Genomic DNA, 21,199 nt, shown 5'->3' with positions numbered 1-21,199 from the left:
TTTTGCCCATTCAGTATGATATTGGCTGTGGGTTTGTCATAAATAGCTGTTATTATTTTGAGATACCTTCCATCAATACCTAGTTTATTGAGAGTTTTTAGCATGAAGGGTGTTGAGTTTTTTCGAAGGCCTTTTCTGCATCTGCTGAGATAATCATGTGGTTTTTGTCATTCGTTCTGTTTATGTGATGGATTGTTCAGTTTCCATGTAGTTGTGCAGTTTTGAGTGAATTTCTCAATCCTGACTTCTAATTTGATTGCAGTGTGGTCTGAGAGACTGTTTGTTAGGATATCCATTCTTTTGCATTTGCTGAGGAGTGTTTTACTTCCAATTATGTGGTCAATTTTAGAGTAAGTGTGATGTAGTGCAGAGAAGAATGTGTGTTCTGTTATTTGGGGTGGAGAGTTCTATAGCTATCTATTAGGTCCGTTTGGTCCAGAGCTGAGTTCAAGTCCTGAATATCCTTGTTAATTTTCTGTCACGTTGATCTGTCTAATATTGGCAGTGGGGTGTTAAAGTCTCCCACTATTATTGTGTGGGAGTCTAAGTCTCTTTGTAGGTCTCTGAGAACTTGCTTTATGAATCTGGGTGCTCCTGTATTGGGTGCATATATATTTAGGATAGTTAGCTCTTCTTGTTGCATTAATCCCTTTAACATTATGTAATGCCATTCTTTGTAATTTTTGATCTTTGTTGGCTTAAAGTCTGTTTTATCAGAGACTAGGATTGCAACCCCTGCTATTTTTTGCTTTCCATTTGCTTGGTGAGTATTCTTCTCTCCCTTTATTTTGAGCCTTTGTTGTCTTTGCATGTGAGATGGGTCTCCTGAATACAGCACACCAATGGGTCTTGACTCCATCTAATTTGCCAGTCTGTGTCTTTTAATTGGGGCATTTAGCCCGTTTATACTTAAGGTTAATATTGTTATGTCTGTATTCGATCCTGTCATTATGATGCTAAGCTGGTTATTTTGCCCATTAGTTGATGCAGTTTCTTCATGGTGTCGATGGTTTTTACAATTTGGTATGTTTTTGCAGTGGCTGGTACCAGTTGTTCCTTTCCATATTTTGTGCTTCCTTCAGGAGCTCTTGTAAGGCAGGCCTGGTGGTGGCAAAATCTCTCAGCATTTGCTTGTCTGTAAAGGATTTTATTTCTTCTTTGCTTATGAAGCTTAGTTTGGCTGGATATGAAATTCTGGGTTGAAAATTCTTTTCTTTAAGAATGTTTAATATTGGCCCCCACTCTCTTCTGGCACGTAGGGTTTCTGCTGAGAGATTCACTGTTAGTCTGATGGGCTTCCCTTTGTGGGTAACCTGACATTTCTCTCTGGCTGCCCTTAACATTTTTTCCTTCATTTCCACCTTGGTGAATCTGACGATTATGTGTCTTGGGTTTTGCTCTACTCGAGGAGTATTTTTGTGGTGTTCTCTGTATTTCCTGAATTTGAATGTTGGCCTGTCTTGCTAGGTTGGGGAAGTTCTCCTGGATAATAGCCTGAAGAGTGTTTTCCAACTTGGTTCCATTCTCCCCGTCAGTTTGAGGTACACCAATCAAACATAGGTTTGGTCTTTTCACATAGTCCCATATTTCTTGGAGGCTCTTTTCATTCCTTTTCATTCTTTTTTCTCCAATCTTGTCTTCATGCTTTATTTCATTAAGTTGTTCTTCAATCTCTGATATCCTTTCTTCTGCTTGGTCTACTCGGCTATTAATACCTGTGTGTGCTTCACGAAGTTCTTGTGCTGTGTCTTTCAGCTCGATCAGGTCATTTATGTTTTTCTCAAAACTGGTTATTCTAGTTAGCAATTCGTCTAACCCTTTTTCAAGGTTCTTAGCTTCCTTGCATTGGGTTAGAACATGCTCCTTTAGCTCAGAGGAGTTTGTTTTTACCCACCTTCTGAAGCCTACTTCTGCCAATTCATCAAACTCATTCTCTGTCCAGTTTTGTTCCCTTGCTGGTGAGGAGTTGTAATTCTTTGGAGGAGAAGAGGCGTTCTGGTTTTTGGAATTTTCAGCCTTTTTGCACTGGTTTTTCCTCATCTTCGTGGATTTATCTACCTTTGGTCTTTGATGTTGGTGACCTTTGTGTGGATGTCGTTTTTGTTGATGTTGATGCTGTTTCTTTCTGTTTGTTTGTTTTCCTTCTAACAGTCAGGCCCCTCTGCTGCAGGTCTGCTGGAGTTTCCTGGAGGTCCACTCCAGACCCTGTTTGCCTGGGTATCACCAGCGGAGGCTGCAGAACAGCAAAGGTTGCTGCCTGTTCCTTCCTCTGGAAGCTTTGTCACAGAGGGGCACCCACCAGATGCCACCCGGAGCTCTCCTGTATGAGGTGTCTGTCAACCCCTGCTGGGAAGTATCTCTCAGTCAGGAGGCACAGGGGTCAGGGACCCACTTGAGAAGGCAGCCTGTCCCTTAGCAGAGCGTGAGTGCTGTGCTGGGAGATCTGCTGCTCTCTTCAGACCTGGGAGGCAGGAACATTTAAGTCTGCCGAAGCCGTGCCCACAGCCACCCCTTCTCCCAAGTGCTCTGTCCCAGGAAAATGGGAGTTTTATCGATAAGCCCCTGACTGGGGCTACTGCCTTTCTTTCAGAGATGCCAGGCCCAGAGAGGAGGAATTTAGAGAGGCAGTCTGGCTACAATGGCTTTGCCAAGCTGTGGTGGGCTCCGCTCAGCTTGAACTTCCTGGCGGCTTTGTTTACACTGTGAGGGTAAAACCACCCACTCGAGTCTCAGTAATGGTGGATGCCCCTCCCCCCACTAAGCTCAAGCATCCCAGGTCCACTTCAGACTGCTTTGCTGGCAGCGAGAATTTCAAGCCAGTGGATCTTAGCTTTCTGTGCTCTGTGGGGGTGGGATCTGCTGAGCTAGACCACTTGGCTCCCTGGCTTCAGCTTCCTTTCCAGGGGAATGAACGGTTCTGTCTCATTGGTGTTCCAGGTGCCACCAGGGTATGAAAAAAAAAAAAAAACTCCTGCAGCTAGCTCGATGTCTGCCTGAACAGCCACCCAGTTTTGTGCTTGAAACCCAGGACCCTGGTGGTGTAGGTACCTGAAGGAATCTCCTGGTCTGTGAGTTGCGAAGACTGTGGGAAAAGCGTAATATTTGGGCCTGAATGCACCATCCCTCAGGCACAGTCCCTCATGGCTTCCCTTGGCTAGGGGAGGGAGTTCCCTGACCCCTTGCACTTCCCGGGGTGAGGCGATGCTCAACCCTGCATCTGCTCACCCTCTGTGGGCTACACCCACTGTCTAACCAGTCCCAGTGAGATGAGCCAGCTGGCTACTTCAACTGAAAATCCAGAAATCACTTGCCTTTTGCATTGATCTTGCTGGGAGCTGCAGACCAGAGCTGTTCCTATTTGGCCATCTTGCCAGCCACCAAAAGTACTTGTTTCTTGCAGCTTGAAATGTGTCCATGCACCAGAATCATCAGTACCGCCTGGGAACTTGTTAGAAATGTGAAATCTGAGGTCTTATTCCAAGACCTACTGAATTAGATCTGAATTTTTTTTTAGCAAGATCCCCAGTTCTCTGTGTGCACCTTAACATTTGAGAAATGTAGTCCATTTGTAAATGGTTTGTGGAGGAAGTTGGCTTTCTGAGACAATGTAAATGTTAAAGTTGGAGGACTGGAGCGACTATATCCAGATGATACTGAATCAAACATTTGGGAAAAATAGGAGCTGGGTGCAGTGTTGCGCACTTGTAGTCCCAGCTACTTGGGGAGCTGAGGTGGGAGGATTACTTGAGGCCAGGACAAGTCCAGCCTGGGCAATATAGCGAGTCCCTGTCTCTTAAAAAATTAGGGAAAGATAGGAAGGAATGGCAGTGATGGGAATGGGAGCCTCACAGAGAGAGGTGGTGCCTGGTCTGAAAGAAGGCCTGGGAGAGGAAAGATAAACTGATGTTGGTTGAACTTCCATTGTTGTCAGAAACTCTGCTTGGTGTTCATATGTGCTATGTTGTTTAATCCTCACAGGAATCAAATGTGTTAAATTTTAACTCTATTTTTCTTTGTTGAAGAGATTCAGTAAGCTTAAGGAACTTGCTCAGGTTTGTAGACCTAATTGACTTTTAATAGTAGCAGAATTGGACCATGGGGCTGTACGGGTGCTGGAGATGCCACTGGAAGATCTTAAGGATGTGGATGAGAAGGAGTGGTGTGTTCACGATGACAGATGGATCAGGCACAGGAAGTGGCTGGCAGGTCGCATCCCTGCTATAAATAGGGGAAGATGCTAGTGTAGCATGGTGTGTGTGTGTGTGATTTGAATGTAAAGGCATATTGAGAAAATATATCATGCCTACTACTATAGTTCAAGTTTCCCTTAACCTTGAACAAATACCAAGTAAGATGACCGTTAATATTTTTTCTCCCAAATTAATTTTAGAATTAGAAAAAAAATCAATGAGCAACTTAAATCTACAGTCATGTAAATTAAAGATCATTAAACAAGGTCTGATTTTCTTAATGGTTCTTCAAAACTCCAAAGGGAGGCTTCGATCTCACACAACCTGTTCCTTAATTCAACCCAGGAGAAACTTGAAACCTAACATCTCCCAGTTGACATGCCCGATGAGCGAGTTTTTGTTTTAACAGTGCCCTCTTGTGGGCAGTTCCCCTCAAGTGAGGCCCCAGTGATGCCTTGGATTACCCAGGAAATCAGCTTTCAAATCTGTGCTCTGACAGGCAGCAAGGTGGATTTCAGGTAACCAGGCCAGCCAGGTTCTGATGCCAGCGGGGAAGAGCAGTTGTCAGTCTCATAAAGCAGGCCCCGCTTCCCACCTTGGTTGTGGAGGCGATGCTGGGTGCATCCTCTGTGGGAGCTGTGATGGGGGTATCTCGATTTCCTTGCCAAGACCTCTGGAGAGATGCAGGCAGTGCCGGCTGCTTTTCCAGGTCATAGCGCCAAGTTTGGGTGGGTTATTTGAGACTCACTGAGAGTGAGTCTGAGTCTGAGCCAGCCCTGGGTCTCTGCGCCTCCAGACCTGGATTTTCTAGACCGGTTTGCAGTCATGTCTCCTGGCCCCAAACCCCCTGAGCCCCTGAATCGGAAAACCGCCTGGGTTAACTTTCTGGGCAATGAAGTAATAGCAAAGTGGTAGGCATAGATTTTAACCCTAGGGAATAATTTTATTCTGAAAACCTTTGGGTTTGGTTTAAATGTGATATTTTCCATGACTTTGGTTTAGCCCCAGGCCAAACTATGAGAAACAGTCCTTCTTTATTCTTTGAAAAGTTTTTAGAAGACTTTTTTCCTTACTAGTGAATTCATAAAAAATGGTATTTGCCTTTTGTGTTTTGTTTAATCTGAGAGAATTGGGGAAATATTTAATTTTTACTCATATTCCATATACAGTGGTGAAAATGAGCCTCCAACTGGTGGTCTGGAGTCCTGAGTGCCCCTGGGGTTCCTGACTTTTTCTTCTTAAGAGAAGTTCAGGGAGGGGCCCTTCCAGGTAGGATTGGGGCCTGGTTGTTGCTTTCGAGGGTGTGGGAAGAGGACACATCACAGTGATAACTAAGTCCTGGATGCAGTCCCAGCTCTGGCACTCCCTGGTGTGTTCCCAGTTACCTGACTTCTCCCCATTCAGCTTCCTCATCAATGGGTCTTGTAACACTACTCACCCTGTAGCGTTTTGATGAGAATTACACATGAACACACGAAAGTGCTTAGAAAGACCGGAGTAAGTGTGAGCTGCCATTATGGTTGAGACTTGAGTAAGTCATCAGAATTTGAGAGCAAGATTGAAAACTGTCAGCTCTTAAAGCTAAAATTGTTAAGAATTAACTCAGAATGAGTGAGACTGGCAATTTGTGGAAATGACCCAATGGAAATAACAGTTTGTTGAAATCTTTTACTGATGAGGCTGAGGAAACAAAGTCTGTAGAAGTCAGTGGGAAGATGGATCTGAAGACAGCTGAGTTCCAGTTGGCTGTATTTTCATCTTGTCCTTGGATGACAGGCTGTGTTATCAGCAGGGATGGTTGAGGTGCAGCTGAGATGAAGATGGCCAGGTTTACTGGCCCTGTCTAGGGTGTGGGTGTTGTGGCCAGAGGGGAGTTGTCTCCATATGTCTGCACTGATGTGGGCCATGTGCACATCCTAATGGGAATCTGGCTTCCATGCAGGGTCCTTGTACTGCCTGTGCTGACTGGCAGATGTGAGTGCTCTAGGTCACTCCTCAAATGTTGCCACGCTTTGAAATCACATAGGGAGTTTAGAAGAATATGGATTCCTAGGTTCACACCCCCTTAGATTCATATTTAATTGGGCTGGGTTACTGGCCTGGCCATTGGACTTTTCAAAGCCTCCCAAGTGATTGTAATGGGCTGCAAAGTTTGAGACCTGCTGCTCTTGATTTGGCAGTAGCTGGAGATGACTATTTGGTTGATCCGTCTGGGTCCCATGAGTTGGCTGATGTGGTGTCACTCATAGACTGAATGCTCCTGTAGGGATGCTGAGGCCCCACCTTGGATGGTGGTGACACCACAGAGGAGCCCTTCATCTGGAGCTGACGGAGCTTCCTTGTTTGGCATCTCCTCAGCTGCTGTTGTGCCTACCTTTTGAAGCAGGGAGATGCTTTATGTGCCCTTAGTGTGCTGGGCTGAGAGACAGGAGACTACATGAAAGCTTTTGTTGTCTGTTTCCAGCTGGCTATAACTAAGACTTTGAACCTTTCCTTCATTTACCATCAGTTGTCTGGGTGAAGCATTTGTAGTTCACCTCCTTTCACTACCCAAACTGTAATTATATGGAACATCGGACATGGATTCAGGCCATGTGTGTGACCCCCGCCCCAGCCCCACACAGCTTGTCTCCCTGCCCTCTCCATCCTGGGCAAATGTCCAAATAGGAAAAAGCATCTGGACACTGACATGGGGGAGCCCAGCACCCCATCCTCATCTACAGCCACCCGTCACTCAGCTGCATGAGCACCTGCAGAGGTTGATTTTGATGACTAGCTGGACCCTTAAAATGATGGCATTGATTTGGCTTGGCTTGGGCAGTAATTTCTGTCTGTGACCTTCAGGTTTTGAATATTTTGTTTCTGGAAACTCTGATAGAATGAATAGCTTTATGTATTTATATAATTCTGAATGGCTAATCATCATGCTTTAAAATAGTCTTTGCTTCTAAACATGATTTTCACTTTGCCTTGTTTACATTTTTATACTTCATGATATTTTTTGGTAAACTTAAGTAGGAAAGAGGATGGGGCTGCTTTTTGTTTGCTTAAAAAGTTTATTTTTGATTAAAAACTGTGGTATCTACATATGTTGTTGTGAATGGTTCTGCAGTGATTTATTTATATGGTCTAATCCTTAAGAGCTGAAAGTATCATTCAAGAACATTGTCAACACTGAAGGGGCTTTTATTAAAATCTATGATAATTGTATCTTTTGTGTGTTCTTTTTGGCTTTCAGGTTTTCAAAACCCTCGGCACAGATGTCGTGAAGTCTGCATTTGAAGGTTATAATGCTTGTGTCTTTGCATATGGGCAAACTGGATCTGGAAAGTCATACACTATGATGGGAAATTCTGTACGTTGTTTATACTGTGTGGGAAGGAAATTTCTCATTATCTTTCTCTGGACTGGTAGAATGATCTCTTTTATCTATTTGGTCTGTACTAACTTTTCATGTTCTGATTATTCTTTAGTAATAAGATAAAACTCAGTAATAAGTTGGACTAAGTTTCCTTTGAGAGATTTTAAATTAGAAATAGTTTTAAGTATATAAGCATGAATAATGGATGCAAGTCCCTGCTCATTTTCTGTTTTTAAAGGCCTTATAATCTTATCAAAAAAGTGTGTTGGGCCCGTAAGTAATTTATTCTTCTTTTCTGCCAACACAACAGTTTGAATAAAATTACTGAAGTCTGTTCTTTTTAAAATTATTCAAAACATTTTTCCCCAAGAAAAATGTAAAAAAAATTCTAACTCTTTGATAGAAAGGTACTACATAAATCCTGAAAATACATTAAAAAGTTAGAATTATATAGTTTATATACTTTACATATTTATAAACACACCGTATGCAGTTTTAAAGCTATGTAAGTTAACTGATATTAATGTTATACTTGCCCCAAAATACAGAGGAGTAAAAACTAGGAATTATTGCAAGAACTTTCTTGTTCTGTGTTTTCTCCAGATTTAGATCATTCTTCTGTTTTCTTTTTTGATATGGAATCTCACTCCATCGCCCAGGCTAGAGTGCAGTGGTGCGATCTCGGCTCACTGCAAGCTCTGCCTCCTGGTTTCAAGTGATTCTCCTGCCTCAGCCTCCCAAGTAGATTACAGGTGTGCACCACCACGCCCTGCTAATTTTTGTATTTTTAGTAGAGACGGGGTTTCACCATGTTGGCCAGGCTGGTCTCGAACTTCTGACCTTAGATGACCTGCCCGCCTCGGCCTCCCAAAGTGCTGGGATTACAGGCGTGAGCCACTGTGCCTGGCCTGTTTTTTTTTTTTGTTTTTTGGTTTTTTTTCTTATTTCTTAGTGAGAGCTCTGTTCATTGCCTGCCAAACCTGTGGCATTGTTGAGATGTAGAGACACTAGTGGAAGATGATTGAGGGCTTCCTGCTGGCACACATGTGGTGTCTGTAATGCTGAAGGTTTGGAGGTTCATGGAAGTCGTCTGTTAGAAGACAGATCTTTCCAGAATAAATTATCTCAGGACATGTAACCTCACTGCTTACATCCAGGCTCTTCCTTTACACATGAAGTCAGTAAGTGCTGTTCGGGAAGTCTTCTCCGAAAAGGGAAGAACAAATGAGAGGAACAAACAGCTAATTTCAAGAGTTTCACATTTCCTTTTATCATTACTTCTCACTTACTCCTTTCCTACTGTGCCTTTGGAAAAAAAAAATAAACTTCCAAAAGTGAAATTTGTATGTTGATTCCCTAGTAACTATTTTATGTAAGTCAAACATTTATAAAGCACTCACAAATTACAAGTGTTTTTCTCCAATCTTATAGTTGAGTGCTGCTTGGGTATCCTTTCTTCATTTTAAAGTAAGAACCAAAAATATGACGTAAGACTCATTTTTCCTTGTTAAGAATTAGTACTGATTTAATGGTACAAAGAAAAAACAATCTCTGAACACAGTCATGCTTTCTTTTATTTTTTTGGGTGTGGGGGTTGAGTGAAGGTAGGGAGGGAACATGTGAATAAAGCATTGATGCTCTGCCTTGGTTTCCTAGCAAGATCATTTTGCCTGATTTTTACTATATTCTGAGGTTCATCAGCTTTTTAAGGTTGACTGAAACATGAATATTATTGAACGTTATACCCACATTGTATAAATAATATGGTGTATTAAAATTTTCCATCGAGGAAGGCCAGGGTAGGGGTTACTCTGTCAAAGGAGGGACATAGCATGTGGTTTTGTTTTGTTTTTGTTTTTGTTTTTTTAAACGTAGTTTTGCTCTTGTTGCCTAGGCTGGAATGCAATGGCACAATCTCGGCTCACTGCAACCTCCGCCTCCCAGGTTCAAGCGATTCTCCTGCCTCAGCCTACCCAGTAGCTGGGATTACAGGCATGTGCCACCACACTCAGCTAATTTTTTGTGTTTTTAGTAGAGACACAGTTTCACCATGTTGGCCAGGCTGGTCTCAAACTCCTGACCTCAGGTGATCCACCCGCCTCGGCCTCCCAAAGTGCTGGGATTACAAGCGTGAACCACCACACCTGGCCAGCATGGATTTTAATGTGGTCTTGTTACCTAAGTTTTTAGGACAATTATTAACTACCGTGGGGATTGCTAAGTTTTTCTTGGTGTTTTTTTGCCTGGTGTGTATTTCACCTACCTTGGTCATTTGAGCATGTATTTTTAACATTTATTGTACAGTTATAAACTGTCTTATTTAAATGTTAGAAATTAAGTTTCCTTGTTTGTAAGCCATGATTTAACTAACAACTGATAACCATATATTATCAGAGTCCCAGCCTGTATAAATCAGAAGGCTCAATCATCTCATTTCAGAGAGTAGAAAGCAGCCCTGGAGGGGGTATATGGCGTGGGCTGTGGTAGGCCAGGGGTTGGCATACAGGCCACTTGAGTCTAAGTTCACGCCAGCAAATTGCAAATTCAGTCATCAGTTGCTTTTATTTTGAGTGACAGCTTTGACATTGGTCCTTCCCATGCAGGGAGATTCTGGCTTAATACCTCGGATCTGTGAAGGGCTCTTCAGTCGGATAAATGAAACCACCAGATGGGATGAAGCTTCTTTTCGAACTGAAGTCAGGTAGGGCCTGTGGCCTGAGTAACCAAGTGTGAGCTTGATTAGAGTCAATCCTGGTTGGCTTGCATTTAGGTGCTGGAAATGGGTAAGGTCTTTAGATTCCTAAAGAAAAAGTCTTCCCTTTTCCCCTCCTGTGATTATGGTTTGGGGATAAAGCTTAAAACACATAAGTTTTTAGTGATTTTCTTGGGTACAGTTTGGATAAAGATTTGGGAGCTGGTAGAAATAACAGCTTGGTCAGAAACTAATGTGGGATGTTCATGTCAAATGGAGCGAGCTTCTGACTTTTAAGTGTATACCAATTACTTGCTTCATTCTTTTAGCTTAGTAAGGTTTATATTATTCTTTGTGTTGGTTGGATCATTATAAGTCTAATCTACAAGTAAATCTGAGTGGTTGAGGTGCTTTTTCCTCCTTGAAATTAAACCTGTGAGGGGAGCCAGTCTCTTCGGTAGTTTCAAGGGCAGACATGGCAATATAGGATTTTTACACCTACTTGACTGCTTTGTGGTCTTGGACAAGTTATTTGAATCACACTAAACCTCCCTTGCCTAACCTATAAAATGAGGATAGTAGTGGTACCTATCTCTGGGTATTGTAGAGATTCAATGAAATAATCCATGTCTAGTACTTAGCATGGTACAGGAAGTCCTCACTTAATGTACCTTCCTTTTTTTTTTTGGAGATGGAGTCTTACTCTGTCACCCAGGCTGGGGTGCAGTGGCACACTCTTGGCTCATTGCAACCTCCACCTCCCAGGTTCAAGTGATTCTCCTGCCTCAGCCTCCCAAGTAGCTGGGATTACAGGCATCCACTACCACACCCAGCTAATTTTTATATTTTTAGTAGATATGGGGTTTCACCGTGTTGGTCAGGCTGGTCTTGAACTCCTGACCTCAAGTGATCCATCTGCCTCGGCCTCCCAAAGTGTGAGTATTACAGACGTGAGCCACCACCCCTGGCCTAATGTCGCTTCTTGATACAGTCTTGGAAATCGTGACTTTAAGTGAAACAACATATAATGAAACCAGTTCTTTTTCTCATCAACATTATAGCAATATGATGTTGAAGGAAGCATTGTTATTTGAGGACCCACTGTATGTCCTTTCCCTTAAAGTTGCACTTTCCAAGAACCTGTCAATGACCTTAAGTGAGGACTCATTGTACCTGATACACAGTCACCACTCATAAATGGTAACTGCTGCTGTGGCCATTTATGTTAGCAGGTTGCTGCTGTTATGTGTTGTTACTGATATTAATGTCTGAAATCATTTTTCTGAATTCAATTTTATTTTAAATTTTTAGCTACTTAGAAATTTATAACGAGCGTGTGAGAGATCTACTTCGGCGGAAGTCATCTAAAACCTTCAATTTGAGAGTCCGTGAGCATCCCAAAGAAGGCCCTTATGTTGAGGGTAAGAGTAGATATTTCACAGCCATATTCTTTTTGTGATCTATGTAAAAATAACACTTTCAATGAAAATAGCATAATGGTGAGCTTTTAAAAATTTATTTAATTTTGGAATTTTATTATAGTAAGAATGTCATGAGCTGTCACTACATGATGTTCAGTTAGTGAATTTATACTTCACTGGCCATCCGTTGATTTTATGAGGCTTACCAATAGATTTCCTCTGTCTTTAAGAAATCTCTGGAATTTTCTTTTCCAAATGTAAAGCAAGGTAAGCAAACCTGCAATCTGTCTCTCTAAATGGCATTGCATTTTTGCAGTGTATCTTTACTGACCCTAATGGTGATATATGACAATAAAGATATTCTGAACCTCTTGCGTCTTAGGAAGTGTGTTTGGAGGATTTCCTCTGTGGGTTTCAGCATCTGTGTTGTGATACGCTCGTTGTGGCACAGTCAGTTGTGAGGAATGCCACAAGCAATGATGAGTACAGGATTGGCCTTTGCTAATTATTTAAGAATCGGCTGGATTTAAAACTGTCCTCGTAATGAAGCTGATCTTACCTCCTCTGTATAAGGCAACTTAGAATGGCTGGACTGCAGGAATCGCACATAGAGATGTGCTTTCATGTTCTTCATTTGTGTCTTTGTGGATGCAGGACAGAACTGGTCACAGGTTTAAAGTTCTTCCTGGTTTTGGTTGTCTTCTTTTACTGGGAGATACCAGATATAACAACAGGACCCCATCTGTATTCCTTTTTTTATCTTTTGGGACGGAGTCTTGCTCTGTCGCCCAGGCTGGAGTGCAGTGGTGTGATCTCAGCTCACGGCATCCTCTGCCTCCTGGGTTCAAGCAATTCTCTGCCTCAGCCTCCCGAGTAGCGGGGATTACAGGCGCCCGCCACCACACCTGGCTAATTTTTGTATTTTTAGTAGAGACAGGGTTTCACCATCTTGGCCAGGCTGGTCTTGAACTCCTGACCTCATGATCCACCTGCCTCGGCCTCCCAATTTGCTGGGATTACAGGTGTGAGCCACCATGCCCGGCCCATCTGTATTTTAATAAATTTCCACTTAAGCTTTTGCCTTGTATGCCCAAAGCAAAGCAGGGTGTGCCAGTATGTAGTTGTTCTGTGGTGTGTGGTATAGCTATTACTGTTAAGAGTTTTTAGCCTAACTCATGCCTTCATGTTTTCTGACAAGTGTCTTATCACATGTTAAAACATATAAAACTGGTGTATGAAGAGATAGAATAGCAAAACAGAGCAAACATCCAGAATCTGACCTAGATACTTAGGGGAATTTAGTTTATGATCAATGTGCTATTCAAACCTTAGGGAAATTATTCGAGGGATTATTAAGCTGTGTAGGAGGAAAAAAAAGTAAATTAGCACCACAACTCAGTTTTACACCAGGATAAATGGTAACTAGATTGAAGATTTAAGTGCAAAAATATTAAATAATAAAATGACTATAAAAATCCGTGGGTTAATTTTTTTCCCAGAAACCTGGAGGAAAGAAGGTTTTTAAAAACCTGGCTTAAAACTCAGAAACTATAAAATAAACAATGTTAAATTTGAAATGGTTAAACAAAGAATAGCAAAATAAAACATCATACTTGACAGAAACACTGTAAGCAAAGTAAAAAGCTTAATTACAAAACAGGAAAAATATTTTGAATTCAAGTTTTAGACAAAGGACTAATTTTCCTACTATATAAAGAGCTCCTATAAATCAGTAAGGACAGATTCAACAACCAATAGAAAAATGAACAAAGAATATGTATGACTAGGCTGTTCGTAGAAACGGAAATACAGATGATTTTTAAATGCAGGAAGGAATGCTTAGCATTTCACTCATAGTAAAAGAAAAACAAAATAAGAATACTTGGAGGTAACATTTGTCACCCATCTTTGGCAGATGTAAATAATCCTGATAAGACTGTATTGTGGAGGGTTTTGGGAGACAAGCACTCTTATACCTTGCTACTGCTGGGTGTAAATTGCCCTCTATGGAGAACAATTTTGCAATAGTTATCAAAATTTCAACTGTCTATAATAAATTCCACCTCTAAGAATTTATTCTGTATAAACATTCACAGGCATTTGAAAAGACTTATGTGCAAGATGATTTGTAGCAGCATTACTCATAATTGGAAACAAAATATGAACAACTGCTGTAGTCTCCATGGTTAAATTGGTCGTGGTACATGCATATGATCCAATCCCCTGCAGCCTTAAAAATGAATGAGGAAACACCTTAACTGATACAGAATATTCTTTAATGTATTAATCCATTTAAAAGCAGGGTGCAAACTAATGCTTATTGTATGCTACCATTTGTATGTAAGGGGAAAAAGATAATTATATATAAATATGATTGCTTGTGTATGTATAGGTTATTTCTAGAAGGGTATGTAACATTTGGTTCCCTGACAGAAGGGGAAGTGGGGCGCTATAGCATAGGGACGGGGGACCCTTTACACAGTGTAACTGTGTAGCCTTTGACTTTAGAACCATATGAATGTTCCAAAAAAGTTAATAAAATAATTTGTTAAAATGATTTAAAAAACACTTTTGGGTTTTGCATGAAGGCAGTGCTTTTACATTTTTCTTGTTTGTGCTATGACTAATGTGAATGAGGTTGATGATAATGTAATAGCTAACCTTTTTTTAAATACCTTATGTCAGAGGCCTCTAACCCCTGGGCTGCAGACTGGTACTGGTCCATGGCCTATTAGGAAGTGGGCCGCACAGTAGGAGGTGAACAGCCAGGGAGCAAGCGTTACTATCTGAGCTCTGCCTCCTGTCAGATCAGTGGTGGCATTAGATTCTCATAGGAGCACAAGCCCTATTCTGAACTGCATGTGTGAGGGATCTAGGTTGTGTGCTCCTAATGAGAATATAACCAATGTCTTATCATCTGAGGTGTGGAACAATTTCATCCCGAGTCTGTTCCCCCTACCCCTATCTGTGGAAAAATGGCCTTCCATGAAACCGATCTCTGGTGCTGAAAAAGTTGGGGACCGTGGCCCTATGTGGTAGGTACACATGATCACGTGAGGTAACTGAGGCACAGTGAGGTGAAGCAGTTTGTCCATAACTATGTAAGTCCACGGCTAGTAAGCAGCAGAGCTGTGATTCGACCCCAGCCACCCAGCTCCCAGGTCTGCGTTACATACCACCACCCTAGAGAGACAAGTGAGGTCTTCAGACAGGTCAGCAGATTTTGGAGTTGTGTATTATTTCATAGAGGGTAATTTTGTATTCCATTTCCTATATATTAGGGGGATTTCTTCACCCCTTCCATTTTTTTTTCAGATTTATCCAAACATTTAGTACAGAATTATGGTGACGTAGAAGAACTTATGGATGCGGGCAATATCAACCGGACCACCGCAGCGACTGGGATGAACGACGTCAGTAGCAGGTCTCATGCCATCTTCACCATCAAGTTCACTCAGGTAAGGGCTGCTGCGGGACCGGCTGGCTCCATCCCTGAGGTCTTTACTTGCTGATTAGCACCAGCTGAGGACTGATCATTGTTGAACCAGGAGCAGCAGCAGGTAAAGGTGACTGTCATTTTCTTGTTAATTAGAGTTGAACATGTGCTGTGCGCTGAGTTTCTCTGTGGTTACAATCACAGTAATTTGAAATATCCTGATGTGTACCCTTAAGAAATACTTAGCAGGCTTCCACCCTGTTCTAGACATAAAACAACTTGCTCTGTGCTTAATTAAACAAAAGTTTTCATTGTTGCAAACTCTGTGGGATATAATGGATTGCGAGTCAGACCAGCTGGAAGCCAAGGTGAGTAACTCAGTGCAGTTCATTACCGCTCCATGGCACTCATCTTGCCGTGTTGATGATGATTATTAGAATGATATTAAAGGGCAGCGAATATTTATAAGTACTAATGTAAGAATTCATTATGATCAAGAGGTGGAGAGCATCTTGAACATCTGTGGAAATTATTGAGGGTAAATATTTGAACACTGAGGCCAGTAGAATAGATGAATGCAAAAATGTAGGGTCCTGTCAGAGTCTAAGTATATGCTAGGAGCTTGGGGATATCCTTATCTGGGTTAACAGTTGGACACATCAGATACAAAGAGGCAGCATTTTATTAATGAGGGAGATCAAAGAGCAAGAAAATGAGTTTTCTAAGGCCAGTCAGAACAACTTGCATTAAATTCTCCACATCTTAATCTTCTGTTAGACCTTTCCTTGAGATTTACTCAAGTTGATTGGTTTTTCTCCTGCTTTCTGGTTAGTGCCTGATTAGCATATTATCATCTCTAATTTTTTTTTTTTTTTTTGAGACATGATTTCACTCTGTTGCCCAGGCTGGAGTGCAGTGGTGTGATCACGGCTCACTGCAGTCTCACCCTTCTGGGCTCAAGCGATCTCCCACGTCAGCCTTCCAGGGAGCTGGGACTGCAGTGCACAACACCACGCCCAGCTAATTTTTTTTTTTTTTTTAAGTTTTTTCTAGAGATGGTGTCTCACTATGATGCCCAGGCTGGTCTTGAACTCCTGGGCTCAAACGATCCTCCCACCTTGGCCTCCCAAAGTGCTGGGATCTCAGGCATAAGCTGCTGGGTCTGGCCACCATCTCTCATTTCTAAGAGGTTTAAATTTCTATAAAAATATAGTAATCTGGGGGGGGGGCGCATTTTGGTTCAAAATGTAACACATAGAAGTATTTGTGAATATAAAATTTTGGTAGAATTCAGAAGCAAGGAATATAGTATTTAAGATTTTACATTAGAAGAAATAATTTGTGCAACAAGATGTTTTAACATCCGATAATGGTTGAATGCTCTTTTCCGTACTTGTCTATATTGATCATATTTTGGAAAGCTTTTGTTCTTGGAAGGCTGGGATTCTAGATGAGAATAAAAGTTATTATTTGCTTACTTACATTTCTCTGCTGAGTGCCACTCAGTGCCTAGTTTTCTGTTCTGCCACAGCCTGATTCAGCAGGGCTTGGTTGAGAATGAAATGCTTCTTTAGAAAGTTTAAGAATCATATACAGTAACTTCTTTTGCATTGGATTAAATTTGAGAAGTTTCTGTAATCAGTATGAAGGCCAATAAAACAACAAAATTGAAAAATATCTACCCTGAGAGATCTCAGTGAGGAGTAGAAAATAGTTAGAATTCATATCATCAACAACATCAGGGCCCTTTGCACCTCTTCAATTTTACTTTTTTATTTTACCACAGGCTAAATTTGATTCTGAAATGCCATGTGAAACCGTCAGTAAGATCCACTTGGTTGATCTTGCCGGAAGTGAGCGTGCAGATGCCACCGGAGCCACCGGGGTTAGGCTAAAGGAAGGGGGAAATATTAACAAGTCCCTCGTGACTCTGGGGAACGTCATTTCTGCCTTAGGTATGCTTACGCCTGGCTCCTGCCTCCTCTTTTTTCTCCTCTTTTTCCTCATGTGTCATATTTGTGTTGCAAACTGAGGTAATATCTTCAAGGTTTTATGAAGCAAAAGAAGAGGAAAAAAAAATTTACTAATTGTCCTTTCTCCCCTTTGTTTCTTCCTTTTTATAGCTGATTTATCTCAGGATGCTGCAAATACTCTTGCAAAGAAGAAGCAAGTTTTCGTGCCTTACAGGGATTCTGTGTTGACTTGGTTGTTAAAAGATAGCCTTGGAGGAAACTCTAAAACTATCATGATTGCCAGTAAGAGTTTTAAGTTACTTTTCTGAGCATACAATATTTTCTGTGAATTAACTGTAAATATTTAAGTATAAAGTGTCTTATTAGGAAATAGCACCTTTTACATCTTAAAAAAGTAATGGTTTTTCTATCTTGAGGAAAATCACCTCCTATGATCCTGCTATGATCCGGTCTATAGTATCATCATTAACTGTTATACCACCTTGCCATATTTTGGAAGCTGTGATAACATGCAGGAAGACTTTTCAGCTTTTCTTTGCTTAAAGTGCAAGGTAGAAATTTACCTCATAGGAGAAAAATCATAGGAACACAAGGTCAAAATAACCCAACTTTGTTTTTTTGTTTAAGGCAGTAAATGCGGAATTTAAAAGTAAGAATTGGGAGGGGAAAAAAAAACCCAATGCATAAAACAAATAATGGTAACAGTAATATACTTTATGTCTGTATTTCAGCCAATAATTGAAAGAAGCAGAATAGAGAAAAAAATGTAGAAAGGGGAGATAATTGTTTGGGAGAAGTCAGGACTTGTTTCCCTTCTGACTCTACTTTCCCCTCCCTCTTCCTCTCTTTCCTCTTCCCTTCTCCTCTCTTCATGCCCTTCCCATGCTTCATGCCATGTGCTAACCATGAAGCCACGGGATTTACCCTGGTTTGTACACCCACATGCATTTGTATAGTCACCTAAGCCTTAAAGATGAGTGGTAGTGGTGGAGGTGGGTAAGATTAACCAAGCTTTAAGAAGAGAATGGATTGATTTGTGACCCTTTTCAAAACTTATCATATTCTGTTTTTTTTTCCCAGACAGTAGACTTTGCCAGAACTTTTAAAAGTATTTGAATTCCTACTTAATGTTGAGATGACAAATAGTCTTTAAACCTTCTTCTTACATTTTCAGCAGGGAAAACTACCTAACTATAGGGGAATGTCTCATATCTCATTTTAGACTTGGTTAGGTGGTTGATTCTAGATTTGAGAAGAGCAAAATGACACTTAATTTTGTATTGTGAACACTCTTTCCTAGAAATGTTAGATAATTTTTCATATTCATTACTGTGGCAATGAATATTTAGTCTCTCCAATGACCTGGGGTTAATCTGACTTTTAAATTACAAACCAACTTTGTGTTAAATGAAACATGGAGTGCTGGATAAATTATTTTTTGAATACATTCTTCACAGCCATTTCACCTGCTGATGTCAATTATGGAGAAACCCTAAGTACTCTTCGCTATGCAAATAGAGCCAAAAACATCATCAACAAGCCTACCATTAATGAGGATGCCAACGTCAAACTTATCCGTGAGCTGCGAGCTGAAATAGCCAGACTGAAAACGCTGCTTGCTCAAGGGAATCAGGTTGGGTTTTTCTGAGATTTATGGATAATTTTCTTTGAGTAATGGCGTCTATTTCTAGATCTTAATGAGACAATTTTCTCACTCATGCTATTGATTTGAGTAAATAAGTGCTAAGTAAAGCTTTGAATGAGTTAGCCAGTCCCTCGTTTACATCAACCTCTTGTCAGCCTTTGCATTCATTACGGGCTGCATGTGTAAGATTTTATCCACTAAACCTGAAATGATTAACTCTCTAATAGTTATCAATTATGAATGGAAATGTACTATGCAATAGGATTAATGGCATAATCTCTTTAAGTGGAAAGAAATTGATATGCTTAGAATAGTATTTAAAATTTCACCCATGCATTTTATGACTTTAAAATGTGTTTTAACAGAATAAAAGACTTGTTTGAACACCTTTCTGAATGCCTGTGTCATATCACCTATTAGAGAGGTGGTTCTGGTGGCCCCGCGACACATGTGTATTACACCTGTGATCTGGCTGAAATGCTGTCCCTGGGCCCTCGCTTGATTGTTGAAATAGTCTCATTTTAGGATCTGTTGGGATTCTAGTGAAGATTCCTTGTCTTTGTGATTTTCTCAGTAAGCTTCCTGATAGTCTGCATGGTGTATGTACAGAGTTACATTCCGTGATGATTGGTGGAAGTAAAGTTCTGGTAGGCTTTGATATTGCTGTGAAGAAAGGCAACCCTTGAAAGAAAATGAAGGATAGCTTTTTTAAATGTTGAAGTTAGACTGGAGTTACCCTCCTTTCTTAACTCATGAGTGGATGTCTTAAGTATATCGTGAAAAGAAATGCTTTTCTTTATGTGCAGAGTGGTCCCGTTGGATCAGTGCTTTCCACGTGGGATTATGTGGCACTTGAAGCTCTTGGCATCCCATAAATGTTTTGAAAATACTGATGGGATGAAAACCTCACTGAATTTCCTGTGTCCTGAAATGTACCTGGCAGTTCTTTCCCACAAGATGGCGGACAGCAGTTGAATAGGAATTGTTCATTGTGCTTAAAAATATCTCCACATGCATTTTGCTCTATGGTGGAAGTTGTCAGAATGAAGAGTCCAGCTCCATGTGATGAGGCCCTTATAATATGAACCACAATAGTCATTTTTATTTATACACCTTGTTATTGGAATCTTTTTTCTTTTCTTTTCTTTTTGAGATAGAGTCTCACTCTGTTGCCCAGGCTAGAGTGCAGTGATGCAATCTGGGCTCACTGCAACCTCCACCTCCAGGGTTCAAGTAATTCTCATGCCTCAGCCTCCTGAGTAGCTGGGAGGTGCCTGCCACCATGCCTGGCTAATTTTTTTGTATTTTTGGTAGAGACGGGGTTTCACGACGTGGACCAGTCTGGTCTGGAACTCCTGACCTCAAGTGATCTGCCCGCCTTGGCCTCCCAAAGTGTTGGGATTACAGGTGTGAGCCACTGCGCCCAGCCTGGCATCTTTCTCAGTGTTTTTAAAACATTGTTTATATAAAGTAAGCCTTTAATGATGATTTGATTGGATCACTCAAATTACTATATGTGAAGGAAGTATTTGGAAAATTCTATGTGCAGTTTCTTGTGCTTAACCTTTTATTAGGTTAAAAGAATGAAGGGCAAAAATATTATCTTTTTAAAACTAAACTGAGGACATCATTGGAAGGAATCTTATATAGATCAAAAACCTTTAATTTATTGAAACTTTACATTTTCTCTCTGAAAAATGCCTTCAGAGGTATTGTTATGCCATATAGTTGCCTTATATTTTGTAGTCTTTTTTCCTTTTCCTTTTATGACTTATTACCACTGCTGTGTTTAAGGGAGTATTTTTGTTGCTGTAATTTTGGGGGTGAGGATATAGAAGACAGTTAAGTCTATTTCAGAACGCATTGCAGATAAAATTTTTGATATACAATATATTACAATAAAAATGTGAATCCAATTTAAAATAATTTATCATGCTATGAAGCTGTAAATTGTTTTGAGACAATATAGGCTTATCCTAAATTAATTAAATTTATGAAGCTTAATAAAAACAGCAGGTGTTCTTAAATGTCCATTAAACATCTCTGTATACATTTTTCTGGGAGTATTGCTCTATTCCTAGAATATTCTATCCCAGCTACTGCTGTGGTTCATTGAGAATGTTATTCAAATCTGAGTTCCATTTCTAGGGTTATTTTTTTTAAGCACAGCTAAATAAAAATCAACTTCTACTTTTAATAATTTTCTGTCTTTGCCATTGCAAAAAGTCATGTGCATCAGAGTTTTTAAAGCACCTTTTTAGTAAAGCAAAAGGTTTTGACATGTATTTGATTCTTCTACTATGTAGATCTAGATATGTAGATATATGTAGTAGTTTGTATATTTGAATTTTTTATTGACGTATTATCCCCCAGAATTGCAAATTATATGTGTATAGTTCAGTGAGTTTTCATAAGCTAAATTCACCCATCTAACCTGCTTCTTAAGAGACAGTACGGTACCAGTATCCTTGAAGCCCCCCT

The 21,199-nt window shown here is 40.6% G+C and overlaps 1 protein-coding gene across 5 annotated transcripts in view; it reads left to right on the top strand.

Annotated features, from left to right (window-relative positions):
- The window catches only part of KIF16B (kinesin family member 16B), a 302,734-nt gene that overhangs the window by 48,976 nt on the left and 232,559 nt on the right, over positions 1-21,199 (top strand). For all 5 annotated transcript variants that reach the window (XM_003810588.6, XM_055105088.3, XM_003810587.6 and 2 more), the window contains exons 4-10: positions 7,429-7,545; positions 10,155-10,252; positions 11,555-11,664; positions 14,980-15,122; positions 16,887-17,055; positions 17,224-17,355; positions 18,531-18,706. In XM_003810588.6, the coding sequence (XP_003810636.1) occupies positions 7,429-7,545; positions 10,155-10,252; positions 11,555-11,664; positions 14,980-15,122; positions 16,887-17,055; positions 17,224-17,355; positions 18,531-18,706 (945 nt within the window). The remainder of the gene's footprint in view (positions 1-7,428; positions 7,546-10,154; positions 10,253-11,554; positions 11,665-14,979; positions 15,123-16,886; positions 17,056-17,223; positions 17,356-18,530; positions 18,707-21,199) is intronic.

This window comes from Pan paniscus, chromosome 21 (genome assembly GCF_029289425.2).
Source record: "Pan paniscus chromosome 21, NHGRI_mPanPan1-v2.0_pri, whole genome shotgun sequence".
NCBI classification, from domain to species: domain Eukaryota; kingdom Metazoa; phylum Chordata; class Mammalia; order Primates; family Hominidae; genus Pan; species Pan paniscus.
Note: the sequence above shows the minus strand (reverse complement) of the source record. Positions and strands in the feature narration are given on the sequence as shown.